Source organism: Enhydra lutris, unplaced genomic scaffold (assembly GCF_002288905.1).
Source record: "Enhydra lutris kenyoni isolate GAN:26980312 unplaced genomic scaffold, ASM228890v2 scaffoldscaffold58, whole genome shotgun sequence".
NCBI lineage: Eukaryota > Metazoa > Chordata > Mammalia > Carnivora > Mustelidae > Enhydra > Enhydra lutris.
The window spans coordinates 4,809,811-4,834,470 of record NW_019154142.1 but is presented as its reverse complement, the minus strand read 5'-3'; the positions used below and the strand labels follow the sequence as shown (position 1 = coordinate 4,834,470).

At 38.8% G+C, this 24,660-nt stretch overlaps 1 protein-coding gene across 1 annotated transcript in view; it reads left to right on the top strand.

Moving 5' to 3' along the window:
- Nucleotides 1–24,660, top strand: part of LOC111158266 (solute carrier family 16 member 10) — a 122,576-nt gene that overhangs the window by 60,669 nt on the left and 37,247 nt on the right. The window contains exons 2-3 of the mRNA XM_022520187.1: nucleotides 14,568–14,712; nucleotides 17,099–17,561. Coding sequence (XP_022375895.1) covers nucleotides 14,568–14,712; nucleotides 17,099–17,561 — 608 coding nt within the window. The remainder of the gene's footprint in view (nucleotides 1–14,567; nucleotides 14,713–17,098; nucleotides 17,562–24,660) is intronic.

Here is a 24,660-nt window from a genome sequence, read left to right as displayed (position 1 = left end):
TATACAGGGGTTGATGTACATACATGCATTACCTAGCTCTGTGACCTGAGAGGGCCTAGAAGCCTAGAAACAAGCGCATTAAACACCCACGTCTTGATTTTGAATACCATTCTCTAAAAGGAACCAGGGCTCCTTACAGAAGTGGCTGCTTCTAGGATATATAAGATGATCCTGGAGCATCTTACAGTACCTGAAAGCCAGGAAGTGCTCAAAAAACAAAGCAAAATCCACCAAAAAACCCTCCTCCACAATATTTGGGGTATGTCAAAGGGTTACAGGAGCCAACTGAAAGAGTTCCCCATGGCCAACAAAATAAATAAGGTAGTATTGGATTATAAATCAAAGTATAAAATAAATACCCACTGATCCATACTGATATAAATGATTGAGCAAATAAGTAAATGTGAGAGAATAGACAAGTCTTCTGTACAGGAGAATTCCAAATACTTTATGGAGATACTTTGTCCTCAAGGAAGTACAGCATAATTCCCTTCTTAAGTGTGGGTTGTGCTTGGTGACTTCCAAGAATGCAGTATTTTTGAAAAAGGGGGAAAGAAGGTAAACTTTACAGTGGAGAGAGCTGACAAATACTAACTCGTCCAGGTGACCAAGGTTAATATCAAAAGTGATAAATCATACTGTGATACTATGTATTCTTTTTTAAAAGATTTTATTTATTTGACAGACAGAGATCACCAAGTAGGCAGAGAGCAGGCAGAGAGAGAGCAAGGGAAGCAGGTGCCCCGCTGAGCAGAGCCTGATGCGGGGCTCGATCCGAGGGCCCTAGGATCATGACCTGAGGCAAAGGCAGAGGCTTTAACCCACTGAGCCACCCGGGTGCCCCATATGTATTCTCTTTTTAAAGATTTTATTTATTTATTTGAGAGAGAACAAGAGAGAGAGAGAGAGAGAGCGCGAGAGAGCACACGGGCACGTGTGCGCAAGCATGAGGGGGCGTGGTCAGAGGGAGAAGCAGACTCCCTGCTGAGCTGGGAGCCTGATGCAGGACTCCATCCTGGCACTCCAGGATCATGACCTGAGGCAAAGGCAGTTGCTTAACCGGCTGAGCCACCCAGGTGCCCAATACTATGTATTCTCGATACGATGTGATGAACTGGCACTTTACTTCTGTGCTCTTCCTTCCAAAAAAACTCATACGTGTAGTCTAATCGTGAGAAAAATATCAGACAAATCCCAGTTGAGGGAGAGTCTACAAAATACCTGACTAGTACTCCCTGATACTGTCAGGGTCTTGAAAACAAAAGTTAGACAAGCTGTCACTCAGGAGGAGCCTAAGGACACAGGATGCCTAAGTATAATGTGGTATCCTGGAACAGAAAAATGGCATTAAGTAAAAAGTAATGAAATAGGAATAAAGTATGGACTTTGTATAGACTGAATAATGTATCAATGCATTAATTGTGACAAGTGTACCATACTAATGTAAGATATTAGTAATAGGTGAAACTGGATGTGGAGTATATGGGCACTCTGTATTGTTTTCACAATTTTTCTACAAATCTAACACTATTCTAAAAAGCTTACTTTTAAAAAATTAGAGGAGACAAGGGTGACTGGGTGGCTCATTCGGTTGAGCATCTGACTCTTGGTTTTGGCCCAGGTCATGATCTCAGGGCCATGGGATCAAGCCCTGTGTGGGGCTCACTGCTGAGTGGGGAGTCTGCTTCTCCTCCTTCTTTTCCCTCTCCCCCTCCCCCACTCATGCTCCCTTATTCACTCCCTCTATAAATCTTTAAAAAATAAATGAGAAAGTAGAGAAGTCTCAAGTTTTTAATCTTACTGTTGAGATAAGACATGCGAATTTTTATTTGAGAATGTGGTTTCCAAGGGTTGTAAATACTAGTTAGCTCCACAGTATCAGCAAAACCATAAAATACAACCTCAAACTACTTGTAGTTTTAAGGCAGATCTATGCTACAGCACGTGTTAAAACTACACTCCTAACTGCTAGCACCTGTGAACTTAAAATGCTCCCCCCTCCCAAAGTCTTTCTCATCTGTAAGCACCGTGAAATGGCTGTACAGAAGTGATGCCTCCATCACTTCCGGATAATAGCTCTTCTAATGTTATTTGATATATTTTTAATTCAATGTTTGAAATATTTATTTAAATATATATTTGATGTTTTAAAAGAACTACTAATGATATAATGTGAAGAGAAGCTTTAATTCCAGAGCAGTGGAATATATGGGATTTTGAAGATTTCAATTTTGCCGGAATAGTCTGTCAATTTACTGTAAGCTTTACAAGTAAAAGGAGTTTGAAATTGTTTTCCTTATGTTAGTCCTTTTTAAAAAAATTTTTTTTTTTAATTTATTTTAGTGAGAGAGATGGGAGGGACAGATGGAGAGGGAGAGAGAATCTCAAGCAGACTCCACACTGAGCCCGGAGACCTACATGGGCCAAGAGATCGTGACCTGAGCTAAAACCCAAGAGTTGACTGCTCAACCCACTGTGCCAACCAGGTGCCCCATGTGTTAGCTCTTTTTTTTTTTTTTTTTAAGATTTTGTTTTATTTATTTATTTGACAGACAGAGATCACAAGTAGGCAGAGAGGCAGGCAGAGAGAGAGAGAAGGGGAAGCAGGCTCCCTGCTGCCCAGAGAGCCCGAGATGCGGGGCCCAATCCCAGGACTCTGGGATCATGACCTGAGCTGACGGCAGAGGCTTTAACCCACTGAACCACCCAGGCGCCCCTTAGCTCTTTTTAATAAAGTTATTCTACCTCCTCTGGTATTCTAGAGGAATACTTGTGAGGAACATTTTGAGGCTCTGAAAACTAACTTATCTTTCTTTCTTTTTTTTTCTTTTTTTTTTAAGATTTTATTTATTTATTTGACAGAGATCACAAGTAGGCAGAGAGGCAGGCAGAGAGAGAGGGGGAAGCAGGCTCCCCGCTGAGCAGAGAGCCCGACTCGGGGCTCGATCCCAGGACCCTGAGACCATGACCTGAGCCGAAGGCAGAGGCTTAACCCACTGAGCCACCCAGGCGCCCCTAACTTTATCTTTCTTTATTCAATATTTCAAACAAAGAGAAAAATGTAGAGAATAATACAACAAATGCATATTCTATATAACTACTACTCAGCACTCAGATTCTAATAATTTCTCTCTCTCTCTTTTTTTTTTTTTTAAGATTTTATTTATTTGACAGAGATCACAAGTAGGCAGAGAAGCAGGCAGAGAGATAGGAGGAAGCAGGCTCACTGCTGAGCAGAGAGCCGGATGCGGGGCTTGATCCCAGGACCCTGGGATCATGACCTGAGCTGAAGGCAGAGGCTTTAACCCACTGAGCCACCCAGGTGCCCCTATTTCTCTTTTTTAAAACGTAAAGTATTAGACTCAATTTTAGTTACCTGGTACCTGTTCTTCATTTCTAATCTTCATCTATGCTTCCCAGAGGTAATCACTTTGCTGAACTTGCTTTTATTATTCCTGTCATGTTTTATACTATTACTACACGTGTGAATCTATATGCCATTGGGTATTAACACCAACATTTCTTTATTCTAATGCTGATGGGCATTTAGGTTGTTACATTTTTTTTTTAAACCATTACAAACAACGCTTCAGTGAACATTTTTATTCATGTCTTCTTATGCACATGTATAAAATTTCTCTGGAGTACATAACTGGGAGTGGAATTGCTAGAATGTGGAGTATGCTTGTCCTTGGCTTTCCTAGATATTGCCAAATTGCTATTCACAATGGTTATTAGTATGCATAGGAGTTCCCATTTTCCGATAGCCTCACTAAAAGTTGGTATGGTCAGACTTCTTATTTGTTGCCAAATTATGATCTGTTATTATTCTTTTAATTTGCATTTTTCTGATTACTAATGAGCATCTTTGTAAAAGTCAACTGGCTATTGGGTTTTCCTTTCTGTATATTTCCTCTGAACTCTTTTGCCCATTTTCCTATTGGATTGTCTTTTTTTCTATTGATTTATAACCTATCTTTATAAATGTAAGATGATAATAATTTACTACTTACGTGCCCTGCAGTGATGTCCCATCCTGTGGCTCATCTCTTTTGGTTTGGTTCTAGTGTTCTTTTTTGCATAGGAATTATAATTTTTATCCGTATTTTTCTTCATGGTTTGTGCCTGTGTCTGGAAATACTTTTCTGGAAATACTCATGAGTTCAAGATATTTTTGGGGCAGTGGGGGTGGGGGGGTGCCAAGGTAGCTCAGTTGGTTAAATGTCTGCCTTAGGCTCAGTCATGATCCTGGAGCCCCAGGATCGAGCCCCATGTCTGGCTCCCTGCTCAGCAGGGAGTCTGTTTCTCCCTCTCCCTTTGCCCCTCCTCCTGCTCCTTCTCTCTCTCTCTCACTGACTCTCAAATAAATAAATAAAATCTTAAAAAAAATTTTCATATTGAGGTTGTAATTTGAAATAAAAAGTTTCCTCAGTGTATTGAATTTTTGTATTTCTGTGGCTATTTTTTCATATGCAGAATTTCTAATCAATACTCTTTTTTAAATGCACTTTCCTGTGTTTTATTTTTGCGTGTTTCATTGTTGTTGTTGTTGTTTTTTTAAATGAAAATACTGTTTTATTTTTTGTAAGTTGTAAACATACCCATTTTGGAGTGGGGTCACTCCAAATTAGTTTCATCTGGAGTGACTGTATTTGCTAATTGGTGATTTGTTGGCATTTTTTGTTAGCATGGGACTGGCTTCAGTTTTTTGGAATTTAAGTTTACAGAATCATTCTGGCTGGGAGGTATATTGTTTTGTTTGATTACCCTCTCTACCTAATGGGTCTTCTACCAGGCTCCCTAAATTCCCAGTTTTCAGCAAGGTCTTTTAAGCTTCTTGTTCCATAGTAACACTAAAAAACCTCGCAGACCAGCCAGAGAGCCAATTGAGACCTTGTATCAGGCCTACTCAGGAGTCTAAGGCTGTAGCCTCCCTTCCCCTAGATTCTAAATCTTTAATCTGGATAGAAGTCACCTAATTCCCATTCAGCTCACTTGTGCCTCCCGTCTCCTTTATGCAAGGTGTGGGGGGCATTCCAGCTCTGGCCTTTGTCAGTGGGCTTGGCTTTCTTCTGTCTCATAGGGAGTGCTTTCAGTCCTCTTAACAATGGCCAATGCTTCCAGCCCTGGACTCCAGAAAGCAGGCCCAACTTAGCCCATCCCTTTTTGCAGGTAGTCTGTGGCCCATGACTAGGTCTTTTTTGTATCATTTATTTATATATATATATATATATATATATATATATATATATATATATAATATATGCATAATATATTAGTATATATATTAAGTGATATATATACTGTTTACATCATTACTTTATGTTTGGAACAGAGGATGATGCCTAGAACTGTGAATTCACTGTGCCATCTTGATTGAGGTCTGGATTTTGTCTTAATTTAGCTAGATTGTGAGCTTCTCCAGGAAGGGATAACTTTTTAGCAACTTCAAACATGATGCCTGGCTGTGGGTGCATGGTGGGTGTTTTTTAATGAAGGACTCTTGGGCTTGTCTTCCTTATTTAAAATTTTTTTTTAAAAGATTTTATTTATTTGAGAGAGAGAGCATGAGAACACACAGCAGGAGGAACGGCAGAGGGAGAGGAAGAGCAGGGAGCCTGAAAAGGGGCTCAGTCCCAGGACCCTGGGATCATGACCTGAGCCAAAAGCAGACGCTTAACCGACTGAGCCACCCAGGCACCATGAGTGTGTCGTATTAGTGTTTCCAACTTGGATATTTAGTTTGAATCCCACCATAGTTATATAACCTTGGCAAGTTGCCTAGGACCCCTAATCTCACATCCCGCCTCCCGCCATTTTAAAATGAAGGTAATACCTCACAGGATTGCCTGAGGAGCGAATGATAATTCTGTGCATGTACTTCCCGTGGATTAGGAGACATTCCAGGAATGTTCTCTTTTCCATCTGTCTCAACCCCACCCTCACTGGTGATTAACACTTTTCCTGGCATTTGTTGTTGGATATAGTGTTCTATAAGTATCAGGTTAAAATGGTTTATAGTGTCCTCAGACTTTTATATTTTAGTGATTTTTTTGGTCGTCTTATTTCTGCTACTGAGACAGATGTGGTAAATATACAGCTGTGATTGTGGGTTTGTCTAGTTCTGTTGGTTTTATGTGTTTGTTTTTTATGACATCTGTTTTTTGCTGTTGTTGAAATCTTCCATATAGGTTCACTTCTTAATCAGCATTATGGAGGTATAATGGATATGTAATAAACTGCATATTTAAAGTATATAATTGGATGAGTTTTGTCATATGTATATACCAGTGAAACCATTACTACAGTCAAGCTAATGAACATAACCATCACCCTCAAAGGTTTTTTTGTGCCCCTTGGTAATCCCTCTTCTAGCTCTTCCATCCTCCAGGTAAACACTGATGTGCTTCCTGTCACTAGAGAATAATTCGTATTTTTTGGAATTCTGTATAAATGGAATCATACTTTATGTCCTTTTTCAATCTTTTTTCATAGAATGTGATTATTTTGGTATTCGTCATGTATTTATCAGGAATTCACTCCTTTTTATGTTGCTGGGTTGTATTCCATTATATGAATGCACCTTATAGTAGCTTATTTCTTAACACTTAGATTCTTTCTAGTTTTTGACTATTAGAAATCAGCTATAAATGTCTGTATGTGAGTTTTTGTATACTTGTTTTTCTTAGGTAAATACCTAGGAGTGGAATGGCTGGGTCATATGGTAGGGGTAGTTTAACTTAAAAAAAAAAATTCCTAAACTGATTTCCAAAGCGATTGAACAATTTTATATTCCTAGTAGGAGTATGTGATGGTTTCAGTTGCTCTATGTCCTCCCCAGCACTTGTATGATTAGTTCTTTTCATTTTTGTCATTCTGATCCCCTTGATTATAGCCAAAAGGCCAAGAAGTGATCATTTTAGCCATCCTAATAGATGTGTGTGGTTTTTTCATTGTTTTTTATTTTTAATTATTTTTTAAAGATTTTATTTATTTATTCAGCAGACAGAGATCACAAATAGGCAGAGAGGCAGGCAGAGAGAGAGAGAGAGAGGAGGAAGCAGGCTCTCTGCTAAACAGAGAGCCGGATATGGGGCCCGATCCCAGGACTCTGGGATCATGACCTGAGTGGAAGGCAGAGGCTTTAAACCACTGAGCCACCCAGGCGCCCCCTCATTGTTTTTTAAATTTACATTTCCCTAATGGCTAATGATGTTGAATGTCTTTTCATATGCATATTTTCCATTTACATATCTTTTTTGTCAAGTGATTTTTCAGATCTTTTACCAATTTTTTAGTTGGGTTGCATGCTTTTTATTGAGTTTTAAGAATTCTTTATATAATCTAGATATTAAGTTCTTTATTAGATATATAATTTGCAGATCTTTCTGCCCAGTTTGTGGGTTGTCTTTTCATCCTCTTAACAATGATGTCTTTCCATATCAGATAAAGGGCTAGTATCCAAAAATCTACAAAGAACTTATCAAACTCAACACCCAAAGAACAAATAATCCAATCAGGAAATGGGCAGAAGACATGAACAAACACATGAAAAAATGTTCAACATCACCCAGCATCAGGGAAACACAAATCAAAACAATGAGATACCACCTCACACCAGTCAGAATGGCTAAAACTGACAAGTCAGGAAATGACAGATGTAAGGATGCAGAGAAAGGGGAACCCTCTTACATTGTTGGTGGGAATGCAAGTTGGTGCAGCCACTCTGGAAAACAGGATAGAGGTTCCTCAAAAGTTTGAAGATAGAGCTACCCTATAACCCAGAAATTGCACTACAATTTATTGGGGTATTTATCCCAAAGATACAAATGTAGTGATCTGAAGGGATGTGCACCCCATGTTTATAGCAGCAATGTCTACAATAGCCAAACTATGGAAAGAGTCCAGAAGTCCATTGACAAATGAATGGATAAAGAAGATGTATGTATGTATGTATATGTGTATGTGTATGTATGTGTATGTGTGTATATGCTATTCAGTCATCAAATGCTACTCAGTCATCAAAAAAAAAAAAGAAAAAAGAAAAAAAATTTTGCCATTTGCAATGATATGGATAGAACTAGAGGGTGTTATGCTAAATGAAATAAGTCCATTAAAGAAAGACAACTATTATATGATCTCATATGTGGAATTTAAGAAACAAGGCAGAGGATCATAGGGGAAGAGAGGAAAAAATAAAACAAGATGAAATCAAAGAGGGAGACAAACCATAAGAGACTCTTGAGCATAGGAAACAGAGGGTTGCTGGAGGGGAGAGGGCTTGGGGAGAGGGGTAACTGGGTGATGGACATTAAGGAGGGAATGCAATGTAATGAGCACTGGATATTATATAAGACTGATGAACCACTGACCTCTGTGTCTGAAACCAATAATAAATGGTAATTGAATTCAAATAAATAAATTTTTAAAAAAGTATCTTTTGGGGCACCTGGGTGGCTCAGTGGGTTAAACCTCTGTCTTCGGCTCAGGTCATGATCTCAGCGTCCTGGGATCAAGCTCCGCATCGGGCGCTCTGCTTGGCAGAGAGCCTGCTTCTCCCTACCCCTCTGCCTGCCTCTCTGCCTACTTGTGATCTTTCTCTCTCTTTGTCAAATAAGTAAATAAAATCTTTTTTTAAAAAAGTGTCTTTCAAAGAGAAGTTCTTAGTTTTGATGACATTTACTTTATGGATTGTTTTTAATATTGTATTTAGGAAATCTTTGCCTAACCCAAGGCCACAAAGATTTCCTCCAGTGTTTTCTTCTAGAAGTTTCATAGTTTTCAGCTTCACATTTAAGTTTTATCTATTTTGAGATAATTTTAAAATATGGTGTAAAGGAGGGATCAAATTTTATTGCTTTCTGTATTACTGAAGCTCTGTTATTGAGTGTATATAAGTTTATCATTGTTATATCTTCCTGATGCATTGACATTTTTATCATTATAAAATATCCCTCTTTGTTTCTAGTAATACTTCTTTTCTTAGTCTGTTTTGTCTAAAATGAGTAGAGCCACTCCAGCCTTTTTAGGGTTATTTACATGGGGTAATTTTTCCCCATCTTTTTATTTTCAATTGACTTGTGTATTTGTATTTAAAAGCATCTCTTTATTTTATTTTATTTTATTTAGATTTTTATTTATTTATTTGACATAGAGAGCACAAGCAGAGGGAGCAGCAGGAAGAGGGAGAGGGAGAAGCAGGCTCCCCACTGAGCAGGGAGCCTGATGTGGGTCTTCCCAGGACTCTGGGATCATGACCTGAGCTGAAGGCAGCTGCTTTAACTGATTGAGCCACTCAGGCGTCTCTAACAGGATATAATTGGTTCTTTTTTTTTAAAATCTAGTCAGATCATCTTTGCCATTTGGTTAGAGTCTTTTGTCTACTTCTATTTAATGTAATTGCTGATATGGCAGTATACAGGTCTGGCATTTTGCTATTTGTTTTCTATTTGTCTCATCTGTTTTTTGTTCTTCTGTTCCTTCTCTTCTGCCTTCCTTTGCATTAATCAAACAATTTTAGTAATCTATTTTAATTTTTCTCTTGGCTGTTTAGCTATATATCTTTGCATTATTTTTTTAATGCTTTCTCTGGGGATTATAATATGCATCTTTAAGCTACCCAAATGCATCTTAAGTTAATACAGAATTGCTTCAGATAGAACATAAGAAACTTGCAATAGTATATAATATTTATTTCCATTTTTAGTGCTGTTGTTATCATATACTATCTCTATATAGAGTGTTATAACTTGCTTTAAACAGTCCCATAAGATTTTGTAAAGAAATTATGCAGAAAAAGCATGTGTATGTATATTTCAGTCCTTCCTTTGTACCCAGGTTGCCAGCTGGTATCATTTCCCTTCATCCTGAAACACTTCCTTTAATATTTCTTGTAGGGGAAATCTCCTAGTGACAAATTCTTTGTTTTTATTACCTAAAAATGTTCTTATTTTGTTTTCTTTTCTTTTTTTTTTTTTTTTTGGTTTTCATTTTTTGAAGGATAGTTTAGCTGGATATAGGATCCATGGTTGATAGTTTTTTGTCTTTCAGCACACTGAATATGACAGTTCCAATGTCTTTTGTCCTCCGTTATTTCTCATGAGTCACCAACGGATAATGGTATCATTGTTTTCCTTGGATATAATAGGCCATTTTTTTCTTTTGTTGCTTTCAAAATTTTGTCTATCTTTGGCATTGTGAAGTTTCTGATGTGCCTAGGAGTGATTTGCTTAAGGAGGTTCTTTGAGTGTCTTAGATCTGTAAGTTAATGTTTTTCACAAAATATGTGATTTTTGTGGGTTCATTACTTCTTCATATATGTTTTTGAGCAGACTCCTCCCTGAGCACAGAGTACAACACAGGGCTCAGTCTTACAGCCCTGAGATCATGACCCGAGCCAAAATCAAGAGTTGGAAGCTTAACTGATTGAGCCACCTAAGTGTCCCAAAAGCAAAAAACTTAAAAACCACTCCTCATTGGAAATATAACTACCAAATAAATTTAGGGTGGCAATGAAATGGTCAAGTACAGTCTACTCATTCTTGAATTTTTATATGGCTGCCAGACAGCTCTATGCCCCAAGAGTCATTGGGACTTTGTTAAATAATATTTTATATTTTAATCTCAGTTTTGTTTAGTATTGTTGCATTTTATTTAAAGCTATTAGACCAATGTTGAAATATTACAGAACAAAGATATCTTTTTTCTTTTTTTTTTAATTTTATTTATTTGTTTGACAGAGATCACAAGTAGGCAGAGAGGCAGGCAGAGAGAGAGAGGGGGAAGCAGGCTCCCCGCTAAGCAGAGAGCCCCATGTGGGGCTTGATCCCGGGACCCTGAGACCATGACCTGAGCCGAAGGCAGAGGCTTAACCCACTGAGCCACCCAGGTGCCCCTTCTTTTTTATTTTTTAAAGATTTTGTTTATTTACTTGAGAGAGCGAGAGCATGAGAGGGGGGAGGGGCAGAGGGAGAGGACACAGAGCTCAGTCTCAGGACCCTGAGATCATAACCTGAGCTGAAGACAGCCGCTTAACTGACTGAGCCAGCCAGGTGCCCGTACAGGAAAATCTTCTTATATATTAAACCCAACACTTCCTTTGAGTAATGTGCATTCTCCTTTGGCCATATACCGAGAGCTGGGATTGATTCTCGGTATGGAGTAGGAAATAAAGGATCTGAATGGGAAAATTGGAAAGCTTCCTGGTATTTTTGAAAAAGATTTCTCATCATGGCCTTTCTTGGATATCTCTCTCTATAATATCACACATACATATATACAAACACATTCTAAAGACTTTATTATACATTTTTTGACGTCTGTATCTCTTAAGGCATTTATCACATTCTATGTGGTGTTCTTTTTTTTTATTTGTTTTTTTTTTTTTAAGATTTTATTTATTTATTTGACAGAGAGATCACAAGTAGGCAGAGAGGCAGGCAGAGAGAGGAAGGAAAGCAGGCTCCCTGCTGAGCAGAGAGCCCGATGTGGGGCTTGATCCTAGGACCCTGAGATCATGACCTGAGCTGAAGGCAGAGGTTTTAACCCACTGAGCCACCCAGGCGCCCCTCTATGTGGTGTTCTGATTGGACTTCTGTTTGCATATATGTTACTAGACTGAAAATTATTGAAAGGTAGAGAAATCTCTTAGTTGTTTTTGTATTCTCAACAGCCTAGGATAGTGCCTTGAAGGTAATAGGCACTTTTAATAGGAAGGGAGAGAATGTTGTATTCTATAATTTAAATAGCACCTCTTACATTGAAAAAGATTTGTTTTCTCAACAATAATAGGAAACCTTGTGCATGTATTTGGTTGAATTCCATCGAGGGACTGGGCTAGTTTGCATTATTTATTTATTTATTTTTATGTTATGTTATGTTTTGTAACGTTAGTCACCATACAGTACTTCATTAGTTTTTGATGTAGTGTTCCGTGATTTATTGTTTGCACATTTTTAAAAAAATTTGTTTATTTGACAGGGAGAGATCACAAGTAGGCAGAGAGGCAGGCAGAGAGAAAGGGGGAAGCAGGCTCCCTGTTGAGCAGAGACCCTGATGCAGGGACCCTGAGATCATGACCTGAGATCATGACCTGAGCCAAAGGCAGAGGCTTAACTCACTGAGCCACCCAGGTGCCCCTGCACATTTTTTAAATAAAAATTTTACCATGCTCAGTACAGTGACTATGTACTTCAGTTTCTCAGTTGTTAAATGAACTTAATAAGAGGACCTACCTACAATGTTTTGGGGATTAAATGAGATAATCTCTGAGTATGCAAATATATTACCTCAAAATTTTATTGAGTTTTTATTAATAATCACAGACTTGGCAGGGGTGAAAGGTGATAGTAGTCTTTCATATTTATAATGTGTATCATAATCATAAGACCTTGCATTCTCTGGGTTGTCATGTTAAAACGTTATAAAAGCTAGAAGTTGGGGCGCCTGGGTGGCTCAGTGGGTTGAGCCTCTGCCTCCGGCTCAGGTCATGATCCCAGGTCCTGGGATCGAGCCCCACATCGGGCTCCCTGCTCAGCCAGGAGCCTGCTTCCTCCTCTCTTTCTGCCTGACTCTCTGCCTACTTGTGATCTCTGTCTGTCAAATAAATAAATAAAATCTTTAAAAAAAATAAAAAAATAAAAGCTAGAAGTTTTATGAGTTAACAATGGCAAGTAATTATTCATTCAGGAATTAGTTTCTTCTTGAATTTGATCAGAAGATGGACCTAACCTAATCTGTTGCTGATTATCATAACAGAATGTGCTGTTGGGATTTTAGCCAAGGCACTAAAGTACAATAGAGTGAAATTCAAAACTGACCTATTTCAAGAACAAGTTAGAGGCTCTAAAGCCATAAGAAGTACACTTACAGGTCAAGCAAGAACATTTTGTGAATATTCTTTTAGAAAATTACGCTGTGGCTTCTTCTTAGCATATGGGAGAAGTAGGAGTGCATGCTTTCTCACTTGGTATCAAGTGAGGGGAACTTGAAAGGGACCATTTAGAGATTTGAAGAGTTCTCTTCAGTGAGGGGATGCAGAGGACTGGGGTCTGAATCCCCTGAGAAATCCAAGGAGAAAACTAAAACTGGGTAGCTGCTCCCGTAGGCAAAGCTGTCCAAGAGGTGTCTGTGTTGGAGTTTGTCTACACTCCCACATTTGTCAGGGCAAAGCAACATGAATGTTTCCTGTACATCAGAGGCCGGCCTCATGGAAGAGAGGGGCAGTCTGGAGCTGTTTTGATTCCTGCCCAGATACACTGCCTATAAGGACAATGAAGCTCCAATAGTTGGTCTTTTAGGGGACAGCAAGAAAGCCAGGAGGAAAATGAATTATCCTTGTCAGTGGAGCTACAGCCAGAAGGTCTCTGAGGTGAGACTCTGGAGAACCCACAAAAGTACATCTGAGAAAAGAGTCAGCTTCAAACGTGATCAGACAGGTCTTCGGGCAGGACCACTTACAATGGAATCTGCCTTCCTTGTCCCAGCTTCTCTCTTTCCCATACCTACTTAAGAGAGTATGGCAGCTAGGGAAGGGGAGAAGAGGTCAGGAAAAGAGACAAAGCTGGGGTTGGGAAAAAAAATAGGTGTTAGACCCTCTTTGAGGATCAGCAAACAGACTCAGGGGGAGTGAATTGCCTAAGGATATATTGTAGTTATACGGTCAAGGGATTTGGACCTAATCTGTTTGTTGTTTAGCCACATTTACTTAGGTTCCATTCATTTTTTTTTTTATACTTTTTAAGAAGAATTTATAAACTTAATATCTTATTCTCATTTCTTTGGCAGAAAGTTGCCCTAATTTGTATTCAGTATTAATTTCTCTCTCTCTCTCTCTCTTTTTTTTCTTTTTGGTTCCCTTTTGTTTTAGCTTTTACAGAGTCAGGACAGGAAATTATGACTTCTGATTCTTAAGTTTTTGTGTGTGTGTGTGTGTGTGTGATGATAACATACTTTCAGAAAAAAGGGAAAAAAGAATGTATGTGTGGTTTCATAAATAAAGTGACACCCAGAAACTATTATCCAGGTCAACAAATAGACTACCTATGTATGTCTTGATTCTCTTAGCACAAGAACTAAGCCCAGACTCTAGTAGGCAGATGTTCAGTTCTTGACTACTGAGTCCTAATGATTATAATTCTGTTTCTTCCCCCTAAGCGTTAGCCACTATCCTGACTTCCAGTGGTCACCATTTCTTCAGTTTGACCACATAGGCATGCATTCCTAAATATATCTCATTTAAAAAAAAAAAAAGTAGAAGTTGCTTAAAACCGTAGATAACAGGTTAGATATTAATAGTGTTTGCATCCTAGAAGAATGATTTGATTAAGAAAACAAACTTTTCAAGAATTCAATTAAACACAAATATTGGCTGTGCTAGTTATAATTAGTACTGGCAAGTCGTTTGAGCTGTAATTCAGATTTGCTTCTGATTTATTCCAACTCCCTCCCATTCCAAAAAGTAATACCTTTTTTGCACTAATATTGTTCTAAATATGCATTATATCCTATGGGATAAGTACAAATGCCATTTGCCATATCATAATGTCCCTTTTGTCCCTCTTTTACAGCATGGGTAAGTTCTCTGTCCATGGGGATGATTTTCTTTTGCTGCCCAATAGCCAGTGTCTTCACAGACATGTTTGGTTGTCAGAAGACAGCTGTTGTGGGTGCCGCTGTTGGATTCATTGGACTCATGTCCAGTTCTTTTGTAAGGTAAGGACTTGGTTCTTCATGCTGCTTTTCAAGAGCTGTTAGTTACCACAGAGTTGTTCCTTCAGAAACTTTGCTGTTTACGAGGAAAAAATCCTCCTTTTCATTGCATAAGCTTTAAGCAGTATGACTTAAACAGTGTTATCTGGAGTAGCAAGTCAGAGCTTCATAATTTGAAAGCTTTTGCTTGCAGCGCTCTCATATTTTTCATTCAATTGTGTTTTTTTTTTTAAATTTTATTTATTTATTTATTTGACAGAGAGATCACAAGCAGGCAGAGAGAGAGGAGGAAGCAGGCAGAGAGAGAGGAGGAAGCAGGCTCCCCTAGAGAGCAGAGAGCCCGATGCGGGGCTCGATCCCAGGACTCTGAGATCAAGACCTGAGCCGAAGGCAGCGGCTTAACCCACTGAGCCACCCAGGCGCCCCTCAATTGTGTTTTTAATCCACTGATCAGAAGCTACGAAGCTTTCAGAGGAGCAAGGGGAGATGTGATATAAATTCCAGGGGTCGAACCCACTTTCCTGTAGTTCAGGTTCTGCCTTCTTAGGAAAGCCTTCTCTAGCAGCTCTAGGTCACATCTATTGCCTGCTCGGAATCCTTTTTACACACACAATTGTTACTGACTTACACTGCACTTCAGTTGTCAGACTTCAACAGTTGGAACGAGCTGTTACTGAGGTGAAAATTTAGAAGTGAGAGAGACTCAGGAGCAGTGAAAATGCCATCGTTTATGCTGATGTGCTGTACTCTGTGGGGGAGATACGAAGCTAGTATCGCCCAGCATTTAGTATTTAAAGTAGTGTGCAAGAAAGTGTTTCCGATTTATATCCATGGCTTTCTAGGTTTCTACCTGACAGCTTTACAGTATTGTGGAATAATTGTTCGGATATAGATGTTCGTGATGATACTGTTGTCAGTACTATTTTTAGTATATGTTTTGAAAAAGGCAGAGAAATGTATAATCTAGGTTTTTCCCTTAAAATTGTTAAATAAAAATAAGTTAGCCTTTAAGAAATAAGTAGCAGTTATCTGGAAAACTGCTGCTATGTGGAAAAACTGAGGAAGAATGAATGAAGTATTATTTATATTTTGTTCTATGTTATTATTTGTTTCACTAAGCAGATTATAAGCAGGGCGTTTGCACATTTTTAATTTTTTTTTTTTTTGGTCACCAAGTAACTGGAACATATGGTTGCTAAATAATGTTATGGAATAGAGTGGAGATTCAGGAAAGGGTGATCAGAGCGAGGTAAAATTAATTTGGGAAAGCTCAGGGGTGACTCTTGGACCTCTTTTGGAGATTGTGCTAGCTATGGGTGACTAGAGGGGGAAGGGCGTCCTGGAGAGAGGATTGCCAGCATGCCTTGATTTGATCAGATTCCAGCGTTCCTTATGATTACCTTAGCATATTGCTAGGCTAGTATTATTGTTCAAAATTTAATTATTAACCAACTTTATCTGTGTTGGTTTCTAATAAATAATTTGCCTTTACTACTGATATATAGCCTTTTGAATAGACTTTTCAAAAGAAAAAACTTAAAGTTTTCTTTTACTCCTTACCTTAATTGTTGCAAAGAATGTAATAATACTTATCCTTTACATTCATTAAGAGATGTGTAATCAACTTATTTTTGGTTAAACTATAAAATTCATAATCCTTTATTATTCTTTTGAAGTCTTTATGCCCTTAAAACTTACAAGGTGGGATCACTAATAACACACTTCACTTAGTCTTTCTGCAATCAGAATTTCTTGTTATCTTGCACAACACTGAGAACAGTGCAGTACAGGGCGAAGGTTGGTCTACAGCCCCTAGGCCAACAAAAATGAGGTACAACTGCTTCTCTGTGCAAATGTTTCTGACCTAACTTTGGGGAGAAAATGTCAAATGCAGCTTTTCCTTTGAATAGATTGCTTAGTAAGTGCCTGGGAAATCTCAATAAAATAATGAATTTCCATTGTAAAATGATAATTGTTCAAAACTTTTTTTGAGATGAGGTTTTTTGCTAGTTAGGTTAATCACTGTGTCAGTGTTACTGAAGCCCTTCCTGGCCCTGTCCTTCCTGAGTTGTGGAGAGCACAGCAGTTCTTACCGAGTGCTGTGTGGTCACCTGAAATCCATGGAAAGAGGAAGAGGAACAAAATCACAGATGGCCTTCCTGGTCATTTTTTCATATACTTGAGGCATTTTATTATCCATTCAGGGTGAATTAAAATATTTTCAGTGTCCTATTCTTGATGTATTAAGTTTTTCACCTCTTTTTTGGTAAGTCTTTATTTGTAGAAAATATTTTGATGAACTAAAACCCCCTTTCCTATGAGGTTTTGTTCTACCAAGCCCTCACTACGAATAATGAAAGCACTCTTCATCTTTCTCATCTTTACACAGCTCCATCGAGCCTCTGTACCTTACCTATGGAGTCATATTTGCCTGTGGCTGCTCCTTTGCCTACCAGCCCTCCTTGGTCATTTTGGGACACTATTTCAAGAAGCGCCTCGGCCTGGTGAACGGCATCGTCACCGCCGGCAGCAGCATCTTCACAATTTTGCTGCCTTTCCTCTTAAGGCTTCTGACTGACAGCGTGGGCCTCTTCTACACACTGAGGGTCCTCTGCATCTTCATGTTTGTCCTCTTTCTGGCTAGCTTTACTTACCGACCTCTTGTTCCAAATGCCAAAGATAAAGAGAGTGGAACCAAAGGAGGCAACAGATTCTCCCTCTTTTCCAGGAGGAAGTTTAGTCCTCCAAAAAAATTTTTCAATTTTGCCATCTTCAAGGTGACAGCTTATGCAGTTTGGGCAGCTGGAATACCACTTGCACTTTTTGGATACTTTGTGCCTTATGTTCACTTGGTGAGTATGCTTCTTTGGCTTTGCTGGTAATGGATATCGTGATTTCATACTGGAAAAGTTCTTAGAAGAGCAAGAGAGATCACATTGAACTTTGCCTTAAACATTATCCTGGCTGTAATTCAGCGACTCTTGAAATTCAGGGTCCCTTAAGACAAGGTCAACACACCCGTCAGATCATTAAATAGAAGGTACGCTTCGTGGTGTGCTTTGGTGTTTGAAAAATTGCCAAACCTAAATAAACAGAAACAACTTTAAAAAATTAAAAAAAAAAAAAGAGGAAGGCTTAAATACTAGAACAAATGTCGATACAGAAACTTAATAGGTCACATTTTCTTTAAGTAGCTTATAAATCATATTCAGGGACAAAGATGGTGCAATGATTTTGCCAACATCAGTAAATTATTTTTTGATAAAAAGGTACAGAAATTAGGTAAATTGTAAAAGCCAATGGGCTTGACACAAAGAAGCATTACATCTACTTGTAGGATACTTCTGGGAGAATGGGAGTTCCTTTCAGAGGATTATTGAAGTGAGAGAATTGTTAGCAAATTCCAAATGTGGGGAGAACAAGATTTCACAGGAAATTAAGAATTCAAGGGCTCAAACAATTTATATTGTTTACGTCTATCTCAGAGGCAAATTTAAGCCTCTTTATACTGATGTAAGAATTAGCAGTATCTGAAGTATTTGCCCCCAGCAAAATTTGCTCAAAGTGCTTATTATGTTTCTTCCTTTTTTTCTTACTGCTGTGGCTAAAAATGTATTTACAGTTCTATTTTTGGACATTCATGCAATTTTTCTTTAAAGTTTTGGTGGAAGTTGGTAACAGTTCAGGGAATTCTGGGCTCAAGGAGTCTGCTAGTAAACTATGTCATCAACTCTTGGTGGGTTCCTATGCTGAATTCAGAAAGGAATTAAGTCAAGGAAACAGGAAGAGAAATGGTAAACAGTCCTGGATCTAAGAATAATTTTGATTTCTCAATTCCTCTTATTCTCATTTTGCCACAAGTGTTGAAGAAGCCACTGGGATGACCAAAGGGAGGCAGGGAGAAGGACTAATTTTTAGTACTCTGAGTCACTTGGCATTTTGCAGAGACTGAGATACTAGGTAAAATGACCTAGTATGCAACCCCTGTCACATATGCAGTATGTGATTACATCTTGACCTAATAGTCCATTTTCGCGCTTTTAGGAAGGCATATCTAAACCATCTGAAGCTATTTTTTGTTAGAATATAGATCCATTGTGGAAGAGTTTCCTTTATCAACTATCTTTTCTGTAGCTTCTATGGTTAAAACATTTGTGTCCTCAAAATGAGAAGATTTTTAAAAAAATTCTTCTTTGGTACTACAAAGTGAGCATATGCAGAGAACTCAATATCTCAGTTTTGTTACTACCAGACATTTACCTAAGGACAAGTGGTAGGTGACAGTGTAGTCATTTCTGGTAACATATTTATAATCTGTAAAATAATTTCACATACATTATTTTATCTGACCTTCAGAAAAAACCTGTGAAGCGGGCAAACTAAACAGTATTAGCTCACATTGTGCAGGCTGGAAAACAGATGAATCATTAGCAAAGATGTTAAGTGACTTCCCGTTCCCATTCAGAGATGTTAAATGAAATGAGTATGCCTAAGGAAATTTAATAAATATATTCTTGGTTGTTGTCTTCTTAAAGTAAATCAGATTTCGTGATGAGGGATGATTAGTTTGTCTTCAGGAGGCTGTAAATCAGATAGTACACAGAACAATAAGGTCTCTGTTAACGCTGATAAAGCCAGGTCTTTTTTCTGCTTTCCCTCCTTCCAGGCGTGTTTTCTTACAAATGTGTTGCTCTTTTTCATTTGTGATTTTCTCTTTGTCAAACTGGTATAGCACCAAAAGCCATATTGGAGAGGAAACACCAGACAGTTAAATGCCATGTGGGCTGTTTTAATCTTGTGTTTGATGGGTGCACGGAGTTTGTCACTGTGCTGTAAATTAAGGTTTGGATTGCGGATACCTACTTAATCCAGGGTTCATGGATCCAGGCTTCCCCTTAGAGGAGGAAAAGGAGTCTCCCGTCATCTTTCCAAACACAAGTAGATGATGTTCAATTCGTATTAAACCCTTTATTGGGTGTTAAAGGGAATACACATGGGAGGTATAAGAAACTGTCAAAGGAGCATGAAATCTAGTAAATGTTACAATAAAAGCTGTTATAGCTGGTAATTTTTACATATGTTATCTTATTTAATCTTCACAACATTGAAGTACTTATAACATCTTCATTACACTGATGAAAAGACTGAGGAACTGAAAGATTTAAAAACTTGCCCAGGGTCATAGAAATAGTGATTGGTAATTATTGATGTGGCACTTTTATTCCAGAAGCAGTGTTGTATCTTGGGTAAAGGTAAGGGCTCTGCAGTAAGACAGATCTGGGTTTTGTTCCTGACTAGTTGCATGATCTTGAATAACATCTGTGAGAATCAGTTTCTTCATCTATAAAATAGGGATAAACCCAATTTTGTAGCATTGGTGTAAGGATTAGAGAAAATGTATGTAATGCACTATCCAGCTCTGGTATAAAAATGAGAGTTAAAGACCATGTGATTGCCAATTGAGTGGTTTCTAAGTGAGGGCTATAAAAGATTCAAAGGAAAAAGATGATATCCATTTGGAAAAATGGTTAGTAAAAGCTTCACAGGATTGGAGTTGGGCCTTGAGTACAAGATTTGGTGTTAAATTCAGATTCTTAATCAACTAGGGAGCAGTTTATCTAGGTCTTTGAAGATTCAGAAGTACAGTGAAATGATTAAAAAATTCTAAGATTTTGGCCTGTTAGACTATACATGATGATTTGAGAGAGAATATGTATGCTTTGTGTCAGTCTTGCTCTTAAAGCCCGGTTGGAGGTCTTATATTTTCCAAGTTGACTTTTTATTTTTTTTTTATTTTTATTTTTTTAAAGATTTTATTTATTTATTTGACAGAGAGAGATCACAAGTAGATGGAGAGGCAGGCAGAGAGAGAGAGAGGGAAGCAGGATCTCTGCCGAGCAGAGAACCCGATGCGGGACTCGATCCCAGGACCCTGAGATCATGACCTGAGCTGAAGGCAGCGGCTTAACCCACTGAGCCACCCAGGCGCCCCCAAGTTGACTTTTTAAAGATGAAGTATCATGTTGCTTCCTGAACGCTGTCAAATGATCTCTCTTTTAGGCCTGCCCATTTCTTAATCTCCATTGCGAGGGTACAAATCTTATAGATGAGTTTAGGTGAGGCTTAACTTTCTAAATAAACATTGTTGGTGGCAACTGCTTCAGTTTTTATTATTTGCCCCTTTTGGCTGAGAGTTGTTTTGCTTTGTTTCTGGGCTACATATTTATGGCTTCTCCTTATCCCATTTTTCTTCATTTGTTCTTAGAAGCATAACGCTCTTTCATTTTTCCTCCTCCCTCTCCATCACCCCCTAGTGTCTTTGCTGGTTCCTTTTTCACCCTGGCCCTTAATATCATTGTGTCCTAGGGCTTCTCCCTAGTCTTTGTATCTACTCATCCCACCCAGTGGTTTCATCCAGTCTCCTGAGTTCAGACATTGTATATATGCCAGTGACTCTGAATTTGTACTTCTCACCCAGACCTCTTTCCTAAATTCTCTACCAGACTTTTAGAACCACCCACCTACTTAATATCTCTACTTGCATGACTGCTAGGTGTTTCAGATTTAACATGTCCAACCCTGAAGTCTTACCCCTTCACAAGCCTGCTCTGCCCCCAGCCGTGTCTATCTCAGGAGATGGCAATGTCATCCTTCTTAGTGATCAGGCCCAAAACCTTGGCTTCACCTTGGCTCTTCTTTTTTCATGCCACACTCCTGATTCAGTCTGGAAATTCTGGTGGTTCTCCTTTCAAAATATATTCAGGATCCGCCCTTCTTTCATCATTCTCACTACTGCCCCATAGACCAGGCCACCATCATCCCTTGCCCAGATCCCTGAATTTACACATGTAGCTGGTCTCCCTGCTAACGTCCCTGCTCACTGCAGTTCTCTACACAGAGGCCACCAGTGTTCTTTCAACACATAAGTCACTCCGCTCAAAATCCTTCGTTGGCTCTCCATTTCTCTGAGAGTAAAAACTCCGGTCTGTAAGGTCATCATTTGGCCCCTCTTCCCTGTCTGATCTCATCTTCTGTCTTTGCCTCCCTTGCTCACTCTGCTTCTGCCACACTGCCCTGTTTGTTAGTCATCTTTTTTTTTTTTTTTTTTAAAGATTTTACTTTTAAGTAGTCTGTACACCCAGTGTGGGCCTTGAACCCCACAACCCCATGATCAAGAGTTGCGTGCTCCTTTGACTAAGCCAGCCGGGCACCCTGTTACTCACCTTTTATTTATTTATTTTTTTTTATTTTTTTTTTTATTTTTTTTTTAAGATTTTATTTATTTATTTGTCAGAGAGAGAGAGAGGGAGAGAGAGCAAGCACAGGCAGACAGAATGGCAGGCAGAGGCAGAGGAAGAAGCAGGCTCCCTGATGAGCAAGGAGCCCGATGTGGGACTCGATCCCAGGACGCCGGGATCATGACCTGAGCCGAAGGCAGCTGCTTAACCAACTGAGCCACCCAGGCGTCCCCTGTTACTCACCTTTTAATGAGGCATACCTTGACCACTTGATTAAAACTCCCTTCTTTCTTCTCCCCTCCACAGCATTCCCAAACCCCTACACTGCTTTTTCTTTTCTTTTTCCGTAGCACCTAATACCTTATAACATAGTACATAATTTATTTTTTTTTTTGATTATTATTTGCATCTGTATGTATATCTCTGCTAGGATATAAGCCTTGTTGGCCAAGGATCTTTTTGTTTTGTTCAGTGAGAGAACCCAAACACCTAGCACAATGCCTAGTGCACAGCGCACCCTCAAGTATTTGTTCAATGACTGTATTATGGGTAAGTCTAAAACAACTCTATTAAGCAATTTCATTTTCTCACCATTTCAGTCTTTAAAATTCTCTCTTTGGTGCCATAATGATTTTTTACATTTTATACGTCTCTCACATAGGACCTGATGGTTTTCGTAGTCATTAAACAGTGAATAACTCAAACTCGGCAAACCTCAGAATAATTAACATTAATGGCATCTGTTAATGGAGTAAAGAACTGATGTGTTTTGCTTTGACCCACACCTTTGTATGCATATGTTGAAATTGTCACTTGATAGAAGTAGAAGAAATTTCTCTCTGTCACTATTGTAAGTGTATGAAAGGAGGAAATAGGAACGCTAGGTGGCCATCCCCGTTAGTTAGGAGAGCTATATAGTTGGTGTCTGCCCTACTGTGTAGCAACTGAAAATCTCAAAGAGCCTTGGGTGGAGTGTGTTAGAGTAGGGTGGGATTCAGGAACCATACCCTGAACAAAAGTCTGGTTTGGTAGGCACAGGGGTACCTCAGGTGACAATGATAATGTAACTTTTACCAGTGACATGCAGTGCTCCATCCTCAATACGAGAGTGGGTATATAGTTTTAATTACTTTCCCATTTCTCCATCACTACTCACAGCTATTGAGTACCTTTGTTCTTTGACTCCAGAACATACGGTAGTTGGGTTGAATTTATTTTTTAAGCTTTAGACCCATGTAGTTCTCTAGCAAAGAGAAGATAACTGACTTGTGTTGTAATCTGCAATGTATGTTTATTAGCCTGTTTTCAGAAACTCCACGATAAGACAGGATTGTGTCATTTTTGTGTCAAGAAGTGATTGTTCTTAAAAGAAACTTTGATCTGGTAGAAAGACCCATTTATCTGATGCTGTGATTAAAGACCCAGTCATTCGCCCGCCGACAGGGCAATTAAGTGGACACCGAGTCCAGTTGTAACTGGGAATGAACAAGTTATATTTTAAAACTAGAAACGAAATTTTGAGACAAACATGCTAATGTTTGTCTCAAAATGAGGCATGTGGTACCTCACGAGACCTTTTATGGCTTTGATTAATGCCACATGCTCTCATGGGTCAGTACAGGGATGTCCCTGTTTGACCTCACTGGTCAGGGCCTTCTTGTTCATATTGGGAAACCAGGAATCTACTCCGAGCCAGAGTTCAGGGCGTTGAGCCATGCAAATGGGAAAAGTGTACACGTTTCCATCAATCTGTGGCTTCCTCAGAGGGAGAGTCAGGTAACATTTGTCAAAAATCTATAATATGTCAAAAAATGTATAATATGTCAAGCATTTTCACAAAGTCTCATGTAACTATCACAAGAATGAGTGTATCAAGTATAATAAGTAACTACAAACATAAGGCTAAGGAAATGACTCTGCTAAGTTATGCCTGTTCAAGGTCACTCACTGAGTTATGCTCAGAGCTGGGATTTGAACACAGGAGTTGGACTCTGAGTCTCATGTTCTTTTTATGAAAGAGTCCGCTGTGCCTTCATCAAGTCACCTCACAGATGGAGTGCTGCCTGTTTCCCTTCCATTCTCAGAACTAGGGAAAGAGACAGTGCTGGACCCTCCCAGCCCTCAGAGCCTGCTGCACAGCCATGGTGGGGTGGGGGGACTGTGGAAGAGATGGGCTTCTGTTCTAATGTAATGCGAGTGAGAAGATGTCATGTAACCATATTTCCAGCCTCTTCATCTCCTCTTCTGATTTCTAGCACATTGTGAATGTGAGAAAACTGAATCACTTTTCACAATCTGTGACAAGCAGAACATGGCATATACATAGTCTTAGGTTAGGTTTTGATTTCTATGCTAAACATAAAGCATGGCAGAAGAAAAAAAGGACAAATGTAAAAATTTATAGCAAGATCTGTCATATATTTGGTTAACATAAGAAATTATAGGAAAAATGGGAAAAAATAAATTGCTTATATTTTAGAGTTATATATAAACTGAGGCCACTGATAGGTCATTAGTGTCCTGAGAAGGCCCTAAAGAGTCCTTGTGTTGGAAAGCTGTTCCTTCTCTCTTGTCAATGCGTAAATTTCATCAGGTTTCTGTTTTGTTTTGTTTTTGTTTGTTAAAATATACTTTTGAATAACTTCAAAATTTAACTGTTATATGGATATTTGCTTATCCCTCAACTGCTTGGCTTAGTATCAAATTAAAGTTT